Source organism: Gallinula chloropus (assembly GCF_964237585.1).
Source record: "Gallinula chloropus genome assembly, chromosome: 5".
Lineage (NCBI taxonomy): Eukaryota > Metazoa > Chordata > Aves > Gruiformes > Rallidae > Gallinula > Gallinula chloropus.
Genome location: NC_140090.1, coordinates 11,042,745 through 11,062,057, shown reverse-complemented (window position 1 = coordinate 11,062,057; position 19,313 = coordinate 11,042,745). Strand labels below are relative to the sequence as shown.

Here is a 19,313-nt window from a genome sequence, read left to right as displayed (position 1 = left end):
AGGAGTGATATGCTGTAACTTCTGAGTGCACAGTATGACTCGAGAGCACCTTGGTTTGTCTCGCTTTGTAGTCATTCCCATTTGATCCCCGCTCTCTGGGAGCATCCACAGAGCATTTTGACACAGTTCAGCATTCTCCTGTCAGTGAAGCAGTTGCATGTAGCAAGTAAGACAATAAAGCCAGCATGTTGGTCAGAGCTTGCTTATACTTGTTCTGCATTGCTGCATAGGAACTCCTAACCTGCTGCGAGGAGGGCAAAGGGGAACTCAAGGATGGTCTGGAAGTGATGCTCAGTGTCCCGAAGAAGGCCAACGATGCAATGCACGTCAGCATGCTGGAAGGTAGGAGAAGGGTAGGAGGCCAGGTCAGGGACCTGCTCATAAATGCAGCTTTCTTGTAACTTGTGTAGAAAGGTACTACAGGTTGACTGTAGCAATATTGTTGGTTGGCCATCATTTTCAGGTACTCCCTAGCTCCCTTTTGAGATTTCTCAAAAAGCCTTGGAAGCTGGCTAGGAATTTTTTGTGGTTTATTTAGTTCTATTTTATGTGTATATCTATGTATATACATATGTGTGTGTATACACATGCAATGGTTAAGCATTGTATGTGTATACATATAACGTTGTATGTTTATACATATACAATGGTTAGAACACTCTTAATCAAACAACAAAAAAACCCCTCCTGAAACAGTGCCAGTTTAGCTGCTGGCAGCTATAACAATTATTGGACAACAGCATCTCTAAATACTGCCTCAGCATTCAAAATAAAAGTTCTGGTTTTCTGAGTCCAAACAACTTGTGTTTCAAAACATTAGTAGAATTATCCCAAAGATTTAAATATATATATATGTTTTAAAGTATTTCAGAATTAGAGAAAAATATTTTGATTGCCCCAAAGTTAAGACTTTTATTGGATTTTTGATGTGTGGAGTATTTTTAAAATTTAAAAATTTTATTCTGGACAGAGGTGCTTCATTGTCTCTCAAAAATTTTCTTGGCCTGGGAAAATAATTTCCAGCCTGGCTTGAATCAGAAGCTGGAAGCAAGAAGAGTGCTAAAACAGGCCAGAAAATTTGTTGAAACACATTAAGACCATGGGGGCAAACTGACCCAGAGTAGGTAGAAACACTGTAAAGGTCACTTCAACTTTGGTGTCTGATGAAAAGCACAGTTTCCCAAAATAACACCTGGGTAATCTGTCCCGTGAGATGACCAGCTCCACACAATAATAAAGCAGCAGAGATGATTTTGTTAGGCTAGACAAGCACTTGGACAGTTGTTTTCTGAATAAAATAATATTCCTGAATATTTGGAGCAGGGACCAGGGCTGCGTTCTGCTCTCCCAGGACTATATGGCATGCAGAACAGCAAGCTGTGCTGATGGAGGAGCAGCCCCCAGCTCTGGACCGGTGTGACCCACAAGCTGCTGAGACAGCAGTTATGTGGAGGGAGTCCTGTGATCCACAGCCATGTGAAGTTTTTCCTCCTGGAAGGCTTGTTTCAGTCACCACACCAATTTGCTCTTGTAGGTGTAGCTCCCCTGTGACGTGGCTGTGGGCTCACAAGCCCTTGAAGATGGGGTTAACATGCTCAAAGGCATCAGGGTATGCTGGGGCACTTCCAGCTACCACGTGTTACATTTCCCTTGATGTGCATAAGATTCCTGGCATTGCAATTCTGTGTATAGTAACCACTACTGAAACCTTTATAATATTTATCTTTAAGGAATTGCTGCTACACTTTAGCAGCAGTGTGACATATTTCACTCATATAACATATTTGCCTCTGGTGAAATAAATGTTATTCAGTAGGAAAAAAATTATATTTTTACTGGAGCAACAGATTTCCACTAATGTCATGTCAGAATATGAATTTAAAAAAATAAAAAGATAAAAACCCTTTCTGCTCTGGTGTTTCTAGGCATTGCTGGTCACAAGAACAAATACGAGTCAATGTATTTTGTGCTTTTAGGGTTTGATGAGAACCTGGATGTCCAGGGAGAGCTGATTCTTCAGGACTCCTTCCAAGTGTGGGATCCCAAGTCTCTCATTCGAAAAGGCCGTGAGAGGCATTTGTTTCTCTTTGAAATCTCTTTGGTGTTTAGCAAAGAGATCAAAGATTCTTCAGGACACACAAAATATGTTTACAAGAACAAGTTACTGGTAGGTGGGGCTGCAAAGAAAATATTCTGGGTGCTGTGTTTTTTGTTGGTAGAGTTGGAGTTTGGGGGATGCCTGTCATGTCCCAATGCTGGGTTGGGGTTGCTTGTGCCACCTGGACGGGCTGGCTCTGGGCTCTGTGGGGCTATCCTGGAAGCCAAACCTGCAGTGAGTCTGGAGAGGTTTATGTCAGTGAGATGTGAAGGGCAGATGGGAAACACAAGGAAGATGATGGAAGCCGTGCCCTTCCTTGCCATGCCCTGGAGGCTTTCGTTCTTTTACCTGTGTGCAGCAAAGCAGAGACAAGATCTCACTCCCCTATCCATCCTTGTCTCACCACTTCTCCATAAAAATGTAAAGTTTGCTAAACTCATGAGGCTTCATATATATGAAATCTCTCATCATCTCTCCTCCACACTAGACCTCAGAACTGGGAGTGACAGAACATGTTGAAGGAGATCCCTGTAAATTTGCTTTGTGGTCTGGACGAACACCATCCTCAGACAACAAAACAGTGCTGAAAGTAAGTCTTTTCTGCTTGTTTTCTTTGTCTTTACAACTTCTAGTTGAGGCCTTGGGAGCACTAAATGAAAGGTCAGTTTCTTCCCTCCTTGTATTTGCATGGCTTCAGTGTCTGTCAGCAGGACCATGCCTGCATCAGGAGCAAGCCAGCTGTCAGGCCACAGTAAGAATCAAGACAGTGCTGTTGTGCAGCCATGCTGAGATTGCACCTCCTCTTGCAGCCCGGGCTGGGCAGCTGCACGCTGACACAGGGCACATCTTGTGGTGTTGGGCTGGGAGGTGCAGTTCTCTTAGTCCTTCGTTGCTGGGCTTATTGACAGTCAACTTCTTCCTCAAACCTCCAGAGCTGACAGCCCTTTCTGTCAAGTGAGCTTCTAAGGAAGAATTCAAGTTACAGTTATTTTGTCTGAGGAAATCCCAGCTGTGCACTGATGACCTATTTCCCCTCCACAGAGCTTGCTGCATTGCTAGCATTAAATATATTTATCCAGAGCTTAGCTGCTTTACTGTTGCTTGCCAAGTAGGTCTGGTAAAAATACTTCAATTCTCCTGGGGTTACCAGGTACTCCAGCAGCTAAAACAATACAGCAGAGAGGAGAAACAGTTAATCATGCATTTTCATCAGCCAACCACAATTCTTCTACATAGGAGGTGACATGCTGGGAATATGATAAAGTGTCTGTCTTTCTGCCTTGTGGAACTTTAGGCATCCAGTATCGAAACAAAACAGGAATGGATCAAAAATATCCGGGAAGTCATTCAAGAAAGGATTATCCATCTGAAGGGAGCTCTGAAAGAGCCAATTCAGCTCCCCAAGACGCCAGCAAAGCAGCGCAACAACAGTAGAAGGTAATGTCAGTCATTCCATACAACCTGAAATCACTAGAGGTTTCTTGACCAACAGCAGCGTAGTGTCTGTTGGCTTCTGGCTGGATTCAGTTACTTTTTCATACTATAGTCAACAGCAGCTTTCATCATCTTTGTTTTTTATATCTTGTCTTGGCAAAAGTAGCTAGAAAGTTTTTCTATGATATGCATACAAAGGACTTTGGTGTTCGTCTCTAAAGTACTGGAGAAAAAAGAATGGTAAAAATTCTTCATGGTCCCAGGTTATTTTTCTTTCCCAAAATAGAATTTCCTTCTTCATGTTTGAGTATTAACAGATCTTCCCCCCCCCCCCCCCCCCCCCCCCGTTTGGTATTTTGAATGGTTTGACAGTGAAAATCACAGCTGGTTACAATAATATCTTACTACAGTGGAGAATCTGTGTTTCATCTTCAAATAAAAACTCATTTCAGCCTACAAAGGAATATTACAAATTTGTTGTCAATTTCCTTGAATCCTAGATTGAACAGAAATTATAAAAAATGAATTTGTTTTTTTGCTGTCCTGCTAGCATTCCCCAAAGCTACCTGTAACTTGAACATCTTCATTTCCTCAAGTTTTATCACACTCTCCAGTCTGTATCATAGAGGCATCCAAAGCATGAATAACCAAGGTCACCCAGGAGATCTGCAGCAAGACAGAGATCCAGATGTTTTTTCCTGGGGACATGCACCAATCCAAGAGTTTTCTAGTAACAAACAGGGACCTTATTATTTTTTTCTTTTTCCTTAAATATGTATTTTGTATTATTTAACTGTTTATTTTTAAAGACTAGTAAAAATTTAGGATAACTGTATTTATACAGGAAAAGGAAAGAAAAGACCCTTGTTAGCAGAATCATAGAGGCAGACTTGTGGAGCTCTTAGCTGCCTTTATTTATGTGTGTGTGGATATCATTTTTATGGCTTAGTATTACATTCCCGAAGAAGTGGTTCCTGTGAGACAAGAGGAATGCCTCTTCTTTCAGTGTCATGCATAGCCTGGGCTGAATGGTTTTGGTTAAGGAAGAAATCTAATTGATGGAAAATTTCTTCCTGACACCCTCTGAATAGCTCTGTAAGAGAGTCCTGAGTAATCTGGAGTCTTCTATGCTGTAAATATGCAGGCAATGGCCATCCTGCTTCCAGCAACAAAGGTTGTGATTATGTGCTAATCCCAACCCTATGGCTGAGGGTGACATCATTTCAAATTGCAAGCTCTGTAGCACCATGGGCTACATCAGTGAGGTGATTTTAGTACACAGCCAGCTCTGGCATGCTGACTTGGCACTTCTGAAAGTCACCTATAAAGTTGTGCACATCCCAGGGTGGTGTGTGAAGTAAGTGTCATTGTTTCCCTGTATCGTCTTTTGCAGAGATGGAGTAGATGATGCAGACAGCCAAGGAGATGGCAGCAGTCAACCTGACACCATTTCCATTGCATCCAGGACATCACAGAACACAGTGGACAGCGATAAGGTAGGACTGAAATGTGAAAACACACTAACCACCCCTGGAAAAATGACCTGAAGAGCAGAATAGAAGGTAAAATAGAGCTACCTGTTTTTTACAGAATCAATTGAAACTTGTATTCCCCTATACTAGGCTATTAAAACCCAGTCTGCTTCTAGGTGGTCATCAGTAGTTTCACATGATAACACCTCTGTTGCTGCAGCTTCTTTGTGGTTAATACACAGCGGTTGAATTGGCTCTGAAGAAGCGCAGCCCAGAGCAACCATTCCTTCCCTATCAGAACTTGCTCTGTGTGAGCCAGCTTGTGAATCAGCAAGCATTTGGTTATGTTCCGTATTTGGCCTCTGAGCTAAAATCAGTAGTTTGTTGGAGGGACTACAGGTGCTTACACACCAATTAACTCAGCAAAATTGAGATCCTGGCTGGTATCTTGAGAGCCTGGGAGACCTACCCTTTCCAGAGACTGTGATTCTGGACCCCTCTCCTCGTGGACATATGGTGGAGCATATGGATGGCCCCAAGACATGCTAGATTCTGTTGGAATGCTGCACGCTGTCGGCACGTATGTACTTGTCATTTTACTTATCAGATGATCTGAATCCAGCTGATTCCCAGCTCTACTAGGATGGCTGACTTGAATTTGTTACCCTGATACCTCCAACTGTGGTCTTCAGCTGAATTAGCAGTTGGTGGTAGGAGTAAATGGGCCGTTAGTAATAATTTACCTTAGCTACGCTGTTGGGGTTTGTCATATCCACTGAGAAAACGTTCACATTCTCTTAATGTGTTGTTGTGAAATCGTGTAACTTACAAAAGGATGAATTCTGCAGAACAATTATGGATTTATCTGTTTGTCTGGGCTTTAATTTTGCTGCTGCTTACACTGGGTAGAAGGGTGTCTTCACAAAATCAGAATTCAAGTCTGTGGTTGTAATGTTCACAAGTAAGGTTCAGTGCAGATGTTATTTTGAAAGCTGGACTCAGAAATGGGAATTAATTACAAGTAAATTACCTTCGTAAGTCCACTCATATTCATCTTAAAGGTGTGTTCCCATGCTTTTGCTTTTTCAGACCAATAATGTGCATTGGAAAGTCTTAATCCTCACAATCCAAAGGCCACTGTAACGTATGCAAATACTTTGCCCGATGTCGTAGAAGTGTTTTCTTATGTCTGTAATCCACATGGATTTGCCCTGCTTTTCCATGTTTTTTCACGTTTATCATTCCTGAGAAGGGCCCTGGCTCCACAGAGTACTTGGTCTCATGCTTAATTTTAAACATTTGCATAAGCTTTGCTTGTTTGCCCCCAGCCCATTGACTCAGCTGCATGAACTGTGGTAGAAACGCAAGGTCTAGGGAAGATGCTCCATACTGCATGCTGTAACTGTGTACAAGATCTAGAGTGACAACAGCACAGGAAACAAGCAGGCTGTACCCTGAAAGAAAGCCCATCATAGCGACAGGTGGTTTAAGGATGGAAGAGTGGAAAGGGTTATGGAAATTTCTATCCAAAACCTGATTTGAACTGAATGGTGGAAGTGTGTGAGAGTAACTGAGCACCAGATTGTAGAGGGAAATAGTTGTTACCACTGGGGAAAGGCTAAATCAGTTCTAAGGTTGTGTCGTGGGTTTTATTTTTCTAAGATGGGTAGGTTCACTTCCTAATTTAAGGCTGGCTATGTGTTGGTGTGTCCTTCTATATGTTTAGCAATTAAACAAATTCCAGTGTACAGCTAAAGCTAAAATGTACTTCTATGGGTTCTGTCAAATCTGAGCAACTACTATATCACCCTTAGATGGACAGGCAGCTCCTGATGAACAGCCTTCTTTTTGTTGCTGGTGCTAATGCCAGAATTCTGTGGGGAATTCAGCCCCCAGAGTGCTGCATTGCTGTGTCCTCACTCCAAAGAAAATTAACTCCCCGCATCACTTTATAGCTCTCTTTTAGTTTTTCTACACAAAGTTACCCAAATTAGAGACAGATGGAGCTGGGTTGCCTTACTTCCCCTTGAAGTGGAAGGCACACCTGTGGTCAGACATTGGTTCTTATGCTGCTTGCCCAAAGTCCTTAGCACGTTTTAGCATCTGTAAGGGGTCTCTGTCTTAGCAGATCCCAAAGCTATGCAAGGACCTAGCAAGGCACAACCCTCCCAGTAGCCACATTTCACTACAGGGGAATGAATCACTGTCATTCCCTGTTATTTTATTCTCCAACTTTGCAATGGGATTGTTTTCCTTCAGTGTGCAGTTGTGCTTATTGTTTAGGATGCACTGAGAGAATCCTGTTGGACTGGGATTTATCTTCTCACATAGACTGATCCTGAGCTGGCAGCATTGCAAGACTGTACCATCTGCTCTCTAGCTAGGGTTTCTTGGCACAGTTGGTAGTGCTTGGTAAACACTGTAACATACATGCTATAATTAACTCACATGGTACTGATAACAGCACCCATAGGTGATGTGTTCAGCAAATAGTGGTTTCCCTGCCTATTGAACTTCAGCAGAGTTATTCCCAGGAGTTGAAATTCAGGCTGAGTTTTTTGATGGCTGTAACCTCCATGGGTGACTTCTGTGTGCCCCGATGAGATCTCCATACAGAGAAGCCAGGAGAAGTCGCTGCTCACAGCACCCTTATTTACAAACACAGGCAGAGAGCTGTGCAGTGTGCCAGGGTGGCACAGATTAATCCTTGTACCGGCACCATCTATGTATTAACTCAGTGCCAGAAACAATTCTCAAGTAACGTTTAAGAGTTGATACTGCTCTTGGAAGGTGAAAGAATTCAAAGATTTAGCCTTTGTCCTTTCCTAAATCTCGTTATTAACGCTATTACCTGTTTAACTACTTTCTTAAATCTGGATCTTAGTCCTTAATATCTTTAATCTTTAATTTTCTTGGATTTTTTTTCTCTCAAAAATATATAAAGCAATTATCCCTGGGCTCAAACTTTTCATTTTCACTAAAGACTATATGGTAGAACCACAGACTTCAAATAAGGTCTATAGTTTGCATCTTAACAAAAGAAAGGAGAAAACCAGAACATGCTTCCTTTTTTTTTTTTTTTTCCATTTACAATCTACCACTTTTTCTATATGCAATCTAGAATTGAAAATATTTCATACCCTAAAAAAAAAATTACTTGGGCTGTCATTTGGGAAAGTAATATATAGCAGGGAAAGTGGGTTCATGAACTGTACTCAGTGCTGAGGAATCAATGGACAGTGAATACTGCTACAGTAAGTGCAATTCCCATTGAGCTTCCAAGTCAGGTCCTAGGTAACCTACTATGCAAAATTTCTTCATCCTTTTCCAAAAGGCAAACTAGACAGCTTTTGTTCTGTACAGTAAGCCCTCTTCAGCATGCTATCTAAAACCTCTCCTTAAGGAGAAATCTTTGCCCTATTCAATTCACGGCAGACAGGATTTCAGTCTTTATATTTGGATTCAAAGCAGTGGGGAATTGCATAAAGAAAATGCTAGCATGCAGGGCATTCTCATTTGTTAAGCCCATTGATCTATTGGCTTGTGAAACAGCTGTTTCTGGTGATACAGGTCCATCTTCTAATGGCTTTCTTTTTCTGTGTGTTGGCTTTTGCAGAATGCTGAGGAGAGCAGTTCTCATTTCCTCCTGTTGTTTTTGGATGGGGAAAAAAGCTCTGAAATGTGAACCAAAAATTTTTTACTCTCTCAAAATAAATATACATGATATACTTTTATCTTTTCCATTAGATACTGGACTCAGCTCATCTTTCAACAGTCATAAGACTGAGATCTTGACCTCTTCCTCATTGGTGGTATTATATAAAATCTGGAAATAATAATTTTTCTAATTGAAGGTAATTGGCATATAAGGGGAGGTTTTAGAATTAAAGCGTATTGGAACAAGTCGCCAAGGGGCAGATTCTCTTGTCTTGAAAGTCTTCTAATTGAGGCAAAATAGCTTTCTCCCTGTGATACTGTCACTAAAGCAGAATTTAGGATCTGATGCTTCAGATTCTTCATTAGGAGGAACTCCCAGTTCCTCGGAAGTTTCTTTTCCAAGTAACACAGATCTCAAGCTTTCAGTTAGACACTTTATTTTCCTTTGAAATCCTTGTATTAGGTTTTTTAAAATCATCTCTAGGCCCTTACAAATGATTTACACAGCCTGTGATCCAAGCCCTCTGTCCCTCTGGCATTGTTATGGCACAATGCTTGCATATGATGATCCAAGTTCCCTCGTTTTCCATCTCTGCCACTGAGTCTGCACCAAGTCATGTGCAGGAGACACATTTCACTGCACAAAATGTGGAGGATTTCTTTCAAATTTTTCTGGAGCCCTATGAAAGGTGATGTGTATAGAGTCATCCTCCAGTTGAGGCTGGGCATTGACTTGAAGAGATTTCTTTCTCCAACCTGTATATTTTACTTTCAGTAAAATAAATTCAGTTTAGCAACCATGAGTTTCTAAAGGGCAAAGGAAGGGGTTGATTTGTTCTCTTTTATCTAAATATTGTTGTGGTTATTCGGGCAGATCCTGTCCGAGCAAGTGATGTGCCAGAATTCAATAACACATTGTGTGGAGTGCTGCTCTCTTACAGTGACTGATGAATTATGGTGCCACAAATAGAATTAAATTTATGTAACGGAAAACGACTGCTGAGTGTTAAGTGAACTTTTCCTGTGAAGATATGATAAAGAAGAGAGGAGTGAATTATGACTCCAGAGGATATATTTCTATTGCTTGGATGCTGCCTAGCATTAGTGTAGTTGTCACACTGAGTTCTTCCTACCCTCACCTGTGGAAAAGGGAGGACATGATAGCTGGCCAAGGAAATCCTGACATAAAGTATTTTGGCACTTTAATTAGCCTTCTCCAGTGCTCACTGGCTATAGGTTGTTAATTCTTTTCAAGATACTGTCATGTAGTAGCAAAATGTTTGTCTTATCAAGGAAATAGATTGTTCAGCCACGAGCTGACCTCTCTCTATCTCTCTAATGGCAGTATCTTCAATTTTCCTGAAGCTTTGTGAGACTGCTTCTCAATTCTTGCTCTAAATCTTGATTGGGACCCCTGTAAATTCAACTCTTTCTTGGAAAAATGTATTGATTTTTTTTTAAACTGAGAATGGCTCCCTGAAACTGAGGTCATTGAAATGACACTTGAAGCTGATAAAATAAGACTGTTTCATCTCTGCTGGCAATATCTTCTTTGATGTGAACTTGCCTTTCTAATCACTCATGTTCAGTAATATTACTCTGGCACTACTTATTTTTTTCTCCCTTCTCTTTCCTAAGTATAAGTAAGGAATTTCCCTTTGCTCTGTATTTCTTATCAGGAGCACACCACTGCCAGCACCACTAAATGTTCCAGCTTTTGAATCACAGGCCTGCACCTGCTGGTCTCCATTTGAGATTCTTCAGGCTTTGGGGAAAGAAAATCAAAAAAAAAGCCTCTTGTGGAGCAAAATACAACACAGTCAAACAGACAAGGTGTAAATTCCATCTTCAGGCTTCCAAATGAGGCCATTCCATGTCTGAAATGCTACAAACACCTCATTTGACTCACTGTGCAAAGGTGCCTGGGCACTCACTGAGAGGTCTGAAGCCCAGGCCTGATCCAAATGCTTAAAACTCTCCCCTGCTCATAGTCAGGGCCGGGCCTGTGCTGTGCCTTGGTGTAACTTGTGCTCTGTTTTGGAGACTTGGATGACAGGTCTCACATTGCCTTTCTTTTCATCTGTACATGACTTGCAGCTTTACAGGAATTTACCTGCCTGTGATCTAAAAGTGGAGTCAGCTGACAGCTCTTCCCTGGGATTTGTAGCACATGTACCAGAGTATCCCCAGCTCCTCAGCACAGGTATTTGGGCCGACAGCACAAATCTCCCAGGACAGTTCTGAGGCCTTTGGCCCTTTTTAGCTCTGAAAACTCTGAAAAAAAAAAAAAAAAAATGGACTTTGGCCTTCCCTGGATTGGAACCAGGTTGCAAAACAAGGGAAAAATTAATTCTTACCAGCCCTGGTTTTCAGCCAGGTTTAATCCTGGCTTGAATTCCATGTTATCTGTCTTTTCCGGTACCCGTTTCTAAATCTTAACAAGGAGATGATCAAGAGGTTTACTTCTGAGAAGTGATCTGTCAAGGGTGCTAGTGCTCCCGAGAGGAGGGACACTTGTTTTCTGTTGCTGCCAGCACGTATTTGTTGCAGCTGCAAGTGGAGGCAGCACCAAAGACAGGCTGTCTCATTTCATGGAGCTTTCTCAGAAAAGGTGTGTATGTTTGTTCTTTTGAAAAACAAAGTAAAACACGAGCAGCTGCTTTTAAAACATCACACTTGTTGCAAGCACTTGCAAACGTCACAGTAATTCCTAGTGAACTTTATCTAAAGTCCTGACTGCTTAGTGGAGTTTTATCCATTTCTTACTGGACAATTCCCCCACATCAGCCTGAGAGGTGATGACAGCAGATGAATTATATCAAAGTTCTCCTTTTTTTTTTTATCCAGTGGATGAATTTCAGAAAGAAATTTCTCATGAGCTTGAGTCTTTTACACAAGCCTGGCCTCATCACAGTGAAAATACAGCAAAGCCAAAGCAGAAGAAAAAACGTGGCACAAGCTTTTGAAGGGGCTCTTTCTTTCTCATCTCAAAGGACTTTTAAAGTAATATGGATAGTGTCAGGTTTTTAATTACATGATATTTAAAAAAAATAAATCCCAGTATAATTGTTTCTAATGTGCATAATGCATTGTGAAAGAAAAAAATTATCCAAACAAGCCGCCCATGGGAGTTCAAGTCTGTGAGAGTTTGCAGACCGTGGAGCAGCCTGTGGTTTCATTTCATGGACAAAAAAGAATTAATATCTGGAAATGCAGAACATCTGTAGCATCCATTGGAAGAGAAAACATATTGTTCATTGAGTAATATTGCCAGGAAATAACTTCATAAAAGGTATGCATTAAATTTGCCATGCATCTTAAACATCTGAGCTGGGATATCTGAAAGTGCTATTGAACTTTAGTGGGACTTCTGCTCTCAAAATGTTTGGACACAATTCTGTCCCAAAGCAAAGCCATTCCTCTGGTGGTCTGTGAAGCGTAACTGGTCAGCACTCACGGGTTTATTTCCGGAGGCAGCAGATATTTTCTTAGCACCTCCCCCAGGGTTTTTTTATTATTTGCAGCTATAAATAACTGCAGATAGGAATCCAGATTCCGTTGGGTGATCAGATGCTGAGAGGAGATCCTTTCAGTCCCTGAAAGAGCAGTCCTAGGGAAAGGGATTCTTCAAAGGTTTCTTTTCAGCATTTTCTTCCATCCATCTATCCATCCATCCCTGGCAGTTATGCCCACGGCAGATAAAGCACTCCACTTCTTTTATACAGTGCATTAGTTTCTAAGTTTTCCATTCTGTTGCGATCCATTTAATAAAGATTTTTGTAGAATTATTATTATTATTATTACTATTATTATTACTATTATTATTGTAGTAAATAAGAATCAGTATTCAGTCTGCTTTCAGTCTTAGATCATTTCAATCTAATAACATCTTTTGGTGGAAAATAAATAAATCGGTAACATTTGAAAATAGAAGTCAAGTCTGTGATAAAACAAGCATATGGGAGTCCTTCAGGCTGAGGGTCTCCTGAGAACACTGTAGTTATGAATACCAAAGGTCAACACATACATGCAAGGGTACTTAAATGTAATTTCTGTGGCAGCCCACTTGTTATCTCCTTTCTATTCCCTTAAGAAATGTGAAAATCAGATTCTGAATTAATGTGTTGATGAACAAATTCCCTTTACAGGCACAGAGCACACAACTAAAACTTGTCTTGGTTGATACGAGTATCCTCAGTTTGCAGTAGATGTGGTATCTCTTAATCACAAGACATTTCTGAAGAATGTGTGAACCTGCTTAGATGGGATGGCTGTAACTTTGAAATGTGCAGGAATAAGGTATAGAATGTTGCCCTTGTAAAGATGACTGAAGCTCAGCTGTGGACTACCCTATGGCATTAAATGACAGGAAAAAAGTGCTGTGCTGTATCAATAAGTCTGTCTTACCAAACAACAAAAAAAAATGTTTTGATATCTGTGGCAAAGAAAGAGGATGTTTTAGTTATGGGGATGTCAAAGGGAATCTGTTTGATGTAATCAAAACAGAATAGGAAGGAAGGAAAGACGTAAAATCCCTATCTTTCTTTCAAAGACATCACCAACCCAAGTTTAGTACATTTTAAAATAGGGGGATTCATATAAATTATTGATTTGCACAGAAGAATTAAAGGATGTTCTGTTTTTCGGCTCCAAAGAGAGACCAGCTGTTGTTTGACTTTTATAAATGTGCTGTGATTTTCAAAGAATCAGATGACAAACATTTGTTGTCATTTATGTTACATTAGAAACTGAGTGGGACTTTAAATGGCAGAGGAGCTTCTAGATCTGATCTTTGACTGAATGGGAAACAGTTGACATTGATCTGTACTAGTCAAAAATACTATTTTTTTCCAGCAAGATTCTGTCTGTACTGGTTAGACAAAACTACATATATTAAGAGATCGTGTGGCTGAGTTTGTTTTCCCTCTAAATATATGCTAATGAGAGTACAAGCTGAACTGTAAGTCATTAAAGGCCATTTCCTCATTAGTGCTTATCAAAATTAGCATTCGGTGACCTGTAAATTATTCACTAATTCCTTCCCTTTCTCCTCACAAAAAAATTCCTTTCCAGTTTTGTTCTTGCAGTTTTTGCACAGCTTGGAGTGGCAGCACTGGGCTGTGACACTGGTGAGGAGGTTCCTTGGGCTGGGCTCGTGCTTACTGCCCCTGTCACGTCTGATGAGGGGACACTGGCACTTGCTGAGACCTATGGTCTGAGAGGTCCAAGCCTGCTCAAGACATGAAACAGATACTCCTGGCCCAGCGGTGATGCTGTTTTTGCAGATTTGCCTGTTGACAGACGGTACAAATGGGTTAATTAAAAGTGAAAAGACTATATGGTGCCCCCCAGATGAGGCCATAAAGAGAATAGGTCATCAGTACTTTGGACCTGTTTCTGTAGCTATTCTTGGACCAGGCACTAGTCATCTAAAGTGCCAGACTTAGAAAGAAGGGAGCAAGCAGGATTCAAAACTTGTTTTAAAGAAGTGGTTTGGTTTGGTTTTTATTTTATCTCAAATTCTACCTTCCACATTGTTATTAAGCAAGAAACTGTTCCTCATCTAGACCTGATCATTCTCCTCCTGTTCTTCAAGGAACTCAAGTGCATATTTATTTATCCTGTGCTTGTGTTTTGAGTTGTTTCTGAGGTTTCATTCTGGTGATTACAGTATGTTTGTTTGATTTGGCTGTACAATATTAAATATATCCCTCTGGAGGAACAATATGTTTTCTTGTTGGCAAAGATACTTCCCCCCCCCCTTTTAGAATTCATTGGGTTTGTGTGGTTAATGCTGATGAGCTGTAAAGTGCCAGGTTTGTTCAAGAAACTTAGAAAACCATGGAGTGGGCTGGTTCCAGCTGTAAAGGGCATATAGGGATTAACACAGAACAGCTGTCTAGGAAGGGAGAAACGTTTAAGTGTGATCAGAAGTTGGAGTTAAGAACAGGTCCTTGAGCAACACTGTAGGGAGTTCATTGATGAAGGACATTAGAGGACACTGGAGAACATCCAAGTTCAAAGTTAAAGTTCGCAGGAGGTTTAATATTGGAAACAAAACCCTGTGTGAAGCAAGGGGTAAGGGGAGAGTTGCAAATTAACTTTTTCTTCATATAGGGGATCAAGTCAGGAAAAACACAGATCACAGTATTGATAAGAACACCTTTAATTTGGGAGTGGGGGATGGTACTGTGTGTACAGCACCTTTCAGGCGCTCAGAAAGTCTCAGAGTGACTTCTCTTTCCTCATGTGTGTATATGTGTTTGCATACAGTAGTCACACCTTGGTTGGTGGTTGTCTGAGTTATACAACCAGTTATTGATGCTAGTGTGTGCTGGTGGCCTTGTCTGTGTTAGGCTGACTTGATAGTGGACTGGGAGGCAGTAGAAGGAGGCAGAGGAGCATGGAGGCCAAGCCACAAGGAAACACAGAGCTGGGCAGGCAGCTCACAAAGGTGAGAGTTTGTGTGAGAAATGCAGGTGTTACATATGAGGGGACCAAAGGAAGAGATCACACCACACACAATGCATCCTTTCTCTTTCCCCTTAGATTCTAGTAATGCTTTACCTCTTGTTCCCCCTAGGTTAAGTAGGGAAGAAAAGGCTTTTGGTTATGGGAAGGGCTGTTCTGGTTGCTTCTGCTAGTCCACAAACTCACAGTCTTTCCAGTGATCCAAGGCAGTACTTAATTCTGGAGCCAAGTGTTTTTGCTGCAGGATGTCCCAGGAGGCACTTCCCTGCCTTGGAGACAGCATTCTCCCCACCTTGTAAACCGCATGCGTGCCTTGCTACTGGCAACCTCCGGCTGGGAGAGACATCCAAAGCTTCCCCCAAGCCTCAGTTTCCAGAATCCGAGTGCTGCAGCTTTCCAGACCAACCTCATATTTCTGTTTGGATCTTGCATTAATTTAAAACTCACCAAGAATCAAAATCAAACTCACCCTCCTCAAATGTGTGTGGGCGAGAGACAAGAGGGGTGTGAAGCGTATGGCACAACTCCACAACCCCTTTTCTCCTCGGGTTCCCTTTTCCTGACACTACAGCATCACTTCCTGACCGTACTCACAAATAAACAATCCTTGAAAGAACATGGCTGGACCACACATGCGTATTTTCCACTCTCGTGGAGAAAAGCTGTGTGTCTGCTGGTGGTTATTTATTTTCACAAGAGGCGGTTGGGTTTGTTGTCGTGTCTGTAGGGCACCATCTCTCGAGGTGCTGAGCCTTCTCAGCTTGCAGAGGCTGCAGGAAGAATTGAGGGTGGGAACCAGCTGTGCCCCACAGGTCTCCGGGCCTCAGTTGGCGTTTTTCCTTCTGAAAGTTTTCCAGTGTTGATATTTACTATGTGATCTTGAGGAGTCAATAGAAAAGGACAGTGGGGGGTCTACTCAAGGGAAGGAACACTTTCCTTAACCAAACCATGTGATGTTCCTTTAAAGCTGGAGTTGCTAAACTATCAGTGAGAAGTGTGACTATATTTATATAGAGAGAAGAAAGTAAATTGAAAGTTCAGCTTTATGGTTTGCTGCAGATAATGCTGTGAGAGCTGATTTTTGTACAAATTCAACTCATTCTCCTTAGAGAAGTAAAGGGACACATTCTGTATCTATTGCTACATGTGAAATGGGAAGAGTGGCTGCCAGCGTGCTGGTCTCTGCCTTCACAGCTCAGCACCGCACAGCGTGGAGGACTCTCCACTGTGCAGGCCACTGGAAAGGCCACCAGCACCCTGTCTCTGCTACCCCCATGGCTACCCAGCAGCAGACCCAGCCAGGGGACACATTATCCCAGCTCTGCACAGGCTTAAGCAGCTGCTGGTGGCGGGGATCAGGTTGGGGCTGGGTACTGTGGTTCATGAATCACCTTTTTTTGTTGCTCAGCCATTGGTTCTGTTGCAATGGCTGGGCAAAGCAGGGCTGCATCCCCCCTCCCTCTGTGGCTGAAATACAAGAGAAGTATGAACCAGGCCTTCACGGTTTGTTCTTGTGAGTCATCTTTGGAAATCTGAGGGTTTGTATTTTTTCAGAGGTCCTCCTTGCTGTGCTAGGTGCAGTTATTTTGCAGAAACTCTCTTCCAACCCTGGAGTTGTGGTGCCTTCCCAGCAACTGAACCTTTGGTAACTTTCACCTCTATGAAACTCTGCCCTTAAAGCTTTCTTGGAGATAAATTTCAGGCCTGAGAAAGGACTTTAAAAATCAAACCTTTCTCAAGCTCATCAAGCTGCTTCCTTATGCCCCTCTCATTGTGTGATGGCTATGTGTTATTTGTGAGTATTTGGTTGCATATTTCCACAAAAAAGATAACATTGTTGAAGCTGAAATGCAATTAGTTGTATGATGCTCCAAAGGAGGAAGGAGAAGATAAGAGCTGTTGCGTTGGGTTAGGCAGCTGCTAGGGTCAGAGATGCAAGCCTGAAAAGAGAAGTCATTTAAGGAAATTGAAAGAAAACAGAATGGAATGTAAGTCAGTTGTGTTTCCCCAGGTCAAGGAAAGCACCTCACTGTGCACCAGGTAAATATCTGGCTCTGGGCATCTGGTAGCTCCACACCATGTCCAGCCCTTCAGGAATCCATTGACTGCTCAGGATTTGGCTTTGGCAGTGGCAGAGTTTGCCTCCAGCCTTTGAAAAAAACACTTTCCTGTTAGGGGTAGGGGGAGATAAATGAATAAAAATAGTTCAGTAAGAGCTGGGCTAAAGCAGATGTCTTCTAAACAAATACACAAGTCATTTTCCATCTGCTGGGTCCCGGTCTTAATTTGCTGTGAGAGAGAAAGAGCATCAGTGCTGTGCTTCAGGAGAACCAGGAGGCAGATCAGACAGGTAGTCAGTCACACCCATGAACCTGGCCTTTTTGTGTATAGAGTAATTAGCAATTGCTAAAATTGATCCTAATGAATGAGGGCTTTCCTTTGCATTTTGTTAATGTTAAACCTGATAAATTCCCCAAAGAATTCCTCTGGGCATCCCATCCCTATGTAAAGACTAAAGCTAAGTGACTTAATAGGATAAGTGCTCTGTAAAGCATCTCTGTAATATTTTAGTTGTCTTCTTTCATTTCAGTAACAAGCATAAGGGAAGCTAATGTCCCAGTACATAGGGGTTTGCAATCACCATTAATGCAGATAATTCCCCCCGTGGGAAACAATACAAAATACCATCACAAGAGCTAGAACGATTTTCTAGCTCTTCTTTTTAATCACAACAGATTGTGTGTCTCTTGCTAAATTTCTTTGTGCTGTTGGGGAGAAAATAAATCCAGCAGAGAGAAGTGATTTTAAATCCTTCAGATAAACTCTTGATGGGGGACGATAAAGAAGCAGTTCTGAGTGTCCCAAAGCAGCATCTACATGACTGAGGAAAATGAAATAAAACAAAATCGTGGCAGATATTAGCAGTTTAATGCATATTAAATGAGTCCTGAACAATGGCAGAATTAGGTAGCTTTTACTGTTTTCACACTGTCATCTCTAACAGGAAAGGCCTCACTTTTTGTTGTATTTTGATGGTAAATCCTGATTGTAAAAATATGCTGCAAAATAACAACTGATTTCACGTGCATGGCATGTCTATCATATTCTGTATTCCTAGACCTCAAAGTCAACTGCAAAGCAGTCGGGAGTCATTTTATAGCTGAGAAAACCACATGACAGAGCAGTGATGTGATTTGTCGGAGCTCACGCTCCTGTCCCAGCGCAAAGAGAAGTTCTGCTCAGTCCCTCTTTGTGCAGAATCTTCTGGGAACCCTTTTTTATGGGAGATCAATTGATAGTATTTATTCAGGGATTTTCCTGACACCTTTGTGGTGGTACAATTCAAAATGCCATTTCTGTGCATCTTGTCTTGCCCACCTTCAGTTTGGTTTGAATTCATGGGCCAAGTTTGTTTCATTACTCAAGCTCTAGTTAAGCCAAACCTTCAGAGAAAGGTTTGTGATTCTGTTTTGAGAGAGAAATGTGGCCCGTTCCAGGAAGGGTTGGATACTGCCCTGTCTGGAAACACATTACCTGCTCAAGGAATGTTAGTGCCTACATGGTTACTCAAATCTGATGGTGACACACTTAATTATTTCTGGATCCAAATCTTATTTTCCCGAGGTCAAGGTCATTGTAGGCTGGAATTTAAACTTAGCCATTCTGTTAAACATCTTTTTTTAGTGGCAAGTATCTTGTATTTAGTTTAAAGCCCAACTTCAATAAAGAGTGATTCCGCTTTCTGTAACTGGGACTGAGCAGCTATGGAAGCAGATAGCATCAAGGTTAACAAGCCTGGAGAAGAGAACGTTCCTACTGGGTCCTGGTGGGAGGCTTGGTGTCCCATGCCAGTGACACAGCGTGTGGCCCATACAGCAAAATCTAGAAATGGATTTTCCATTTTGCTTTGTTGAGGGAAGGGCAATGGACAGTGAATCAACCTGTTTAATGTAGCCAGGGGCAGGCAAGGAACTGTGAGGGAGTTTTTTAAATCCACGGTGAAGATTTTATCAAGATAGAATTTTGAATGAAATTTCTTGCCTTAGTGCTTGAGACAGAGCTGAAGGGGTGTGTGTACCTGCAGTTGCCCGTGTGAAGAGCCATTAGTAGATGCTGCCAGCCACCATCGCTCCCCCATGGGGGCCAAGAGAGAATCATTTGCCATCTCCTACTTTTTCCCC

General features: G+C 41.8%; 1 protein-coding gene across 4 annotated transcripts in view; it reads left to right on the top strand.

Annotated features, from left to right (window-relative positions):
* The window catches only part of KALRN (kalirin RhoGEF kinase), a gene marked incomplete at both ends in the record, with an annotated part of 502,255 nt that overhangs the window by 363,033 nt on the left and 119,909 nt on the right, over nucleotides 1–19,313 (top strand). For all 4 annotated transcript variants that reach the window (XM_084264735.1, XM_084264736.1, XM_084264734.1 and 1 more), the window contains 5 exons: nucleotides 231–342; nucleotides 1,977–2,167; nucleotides 2,586–2,687; nucleotides 3,393–3,535; nucleotides 4,926–5,028. In XM_084264735.1, the coding sequence (XP_084120861.1) occupies nucleotides 231–342; nucleotides 1,977–2,167; nucleotides 2,586–2,687; nucleotides 3,393–3,535; nucleotides 4,926–5,028 (651 nt within the window). The remainder of the gene's footprint in view (nucleotides 1–230; nucleotides 343–1,976; nucleotides 2,168–2,585; nucleotides 2,688–3,392; nucleotides 3,536–4,925; nucleotides 5,029–19,313) is intronic.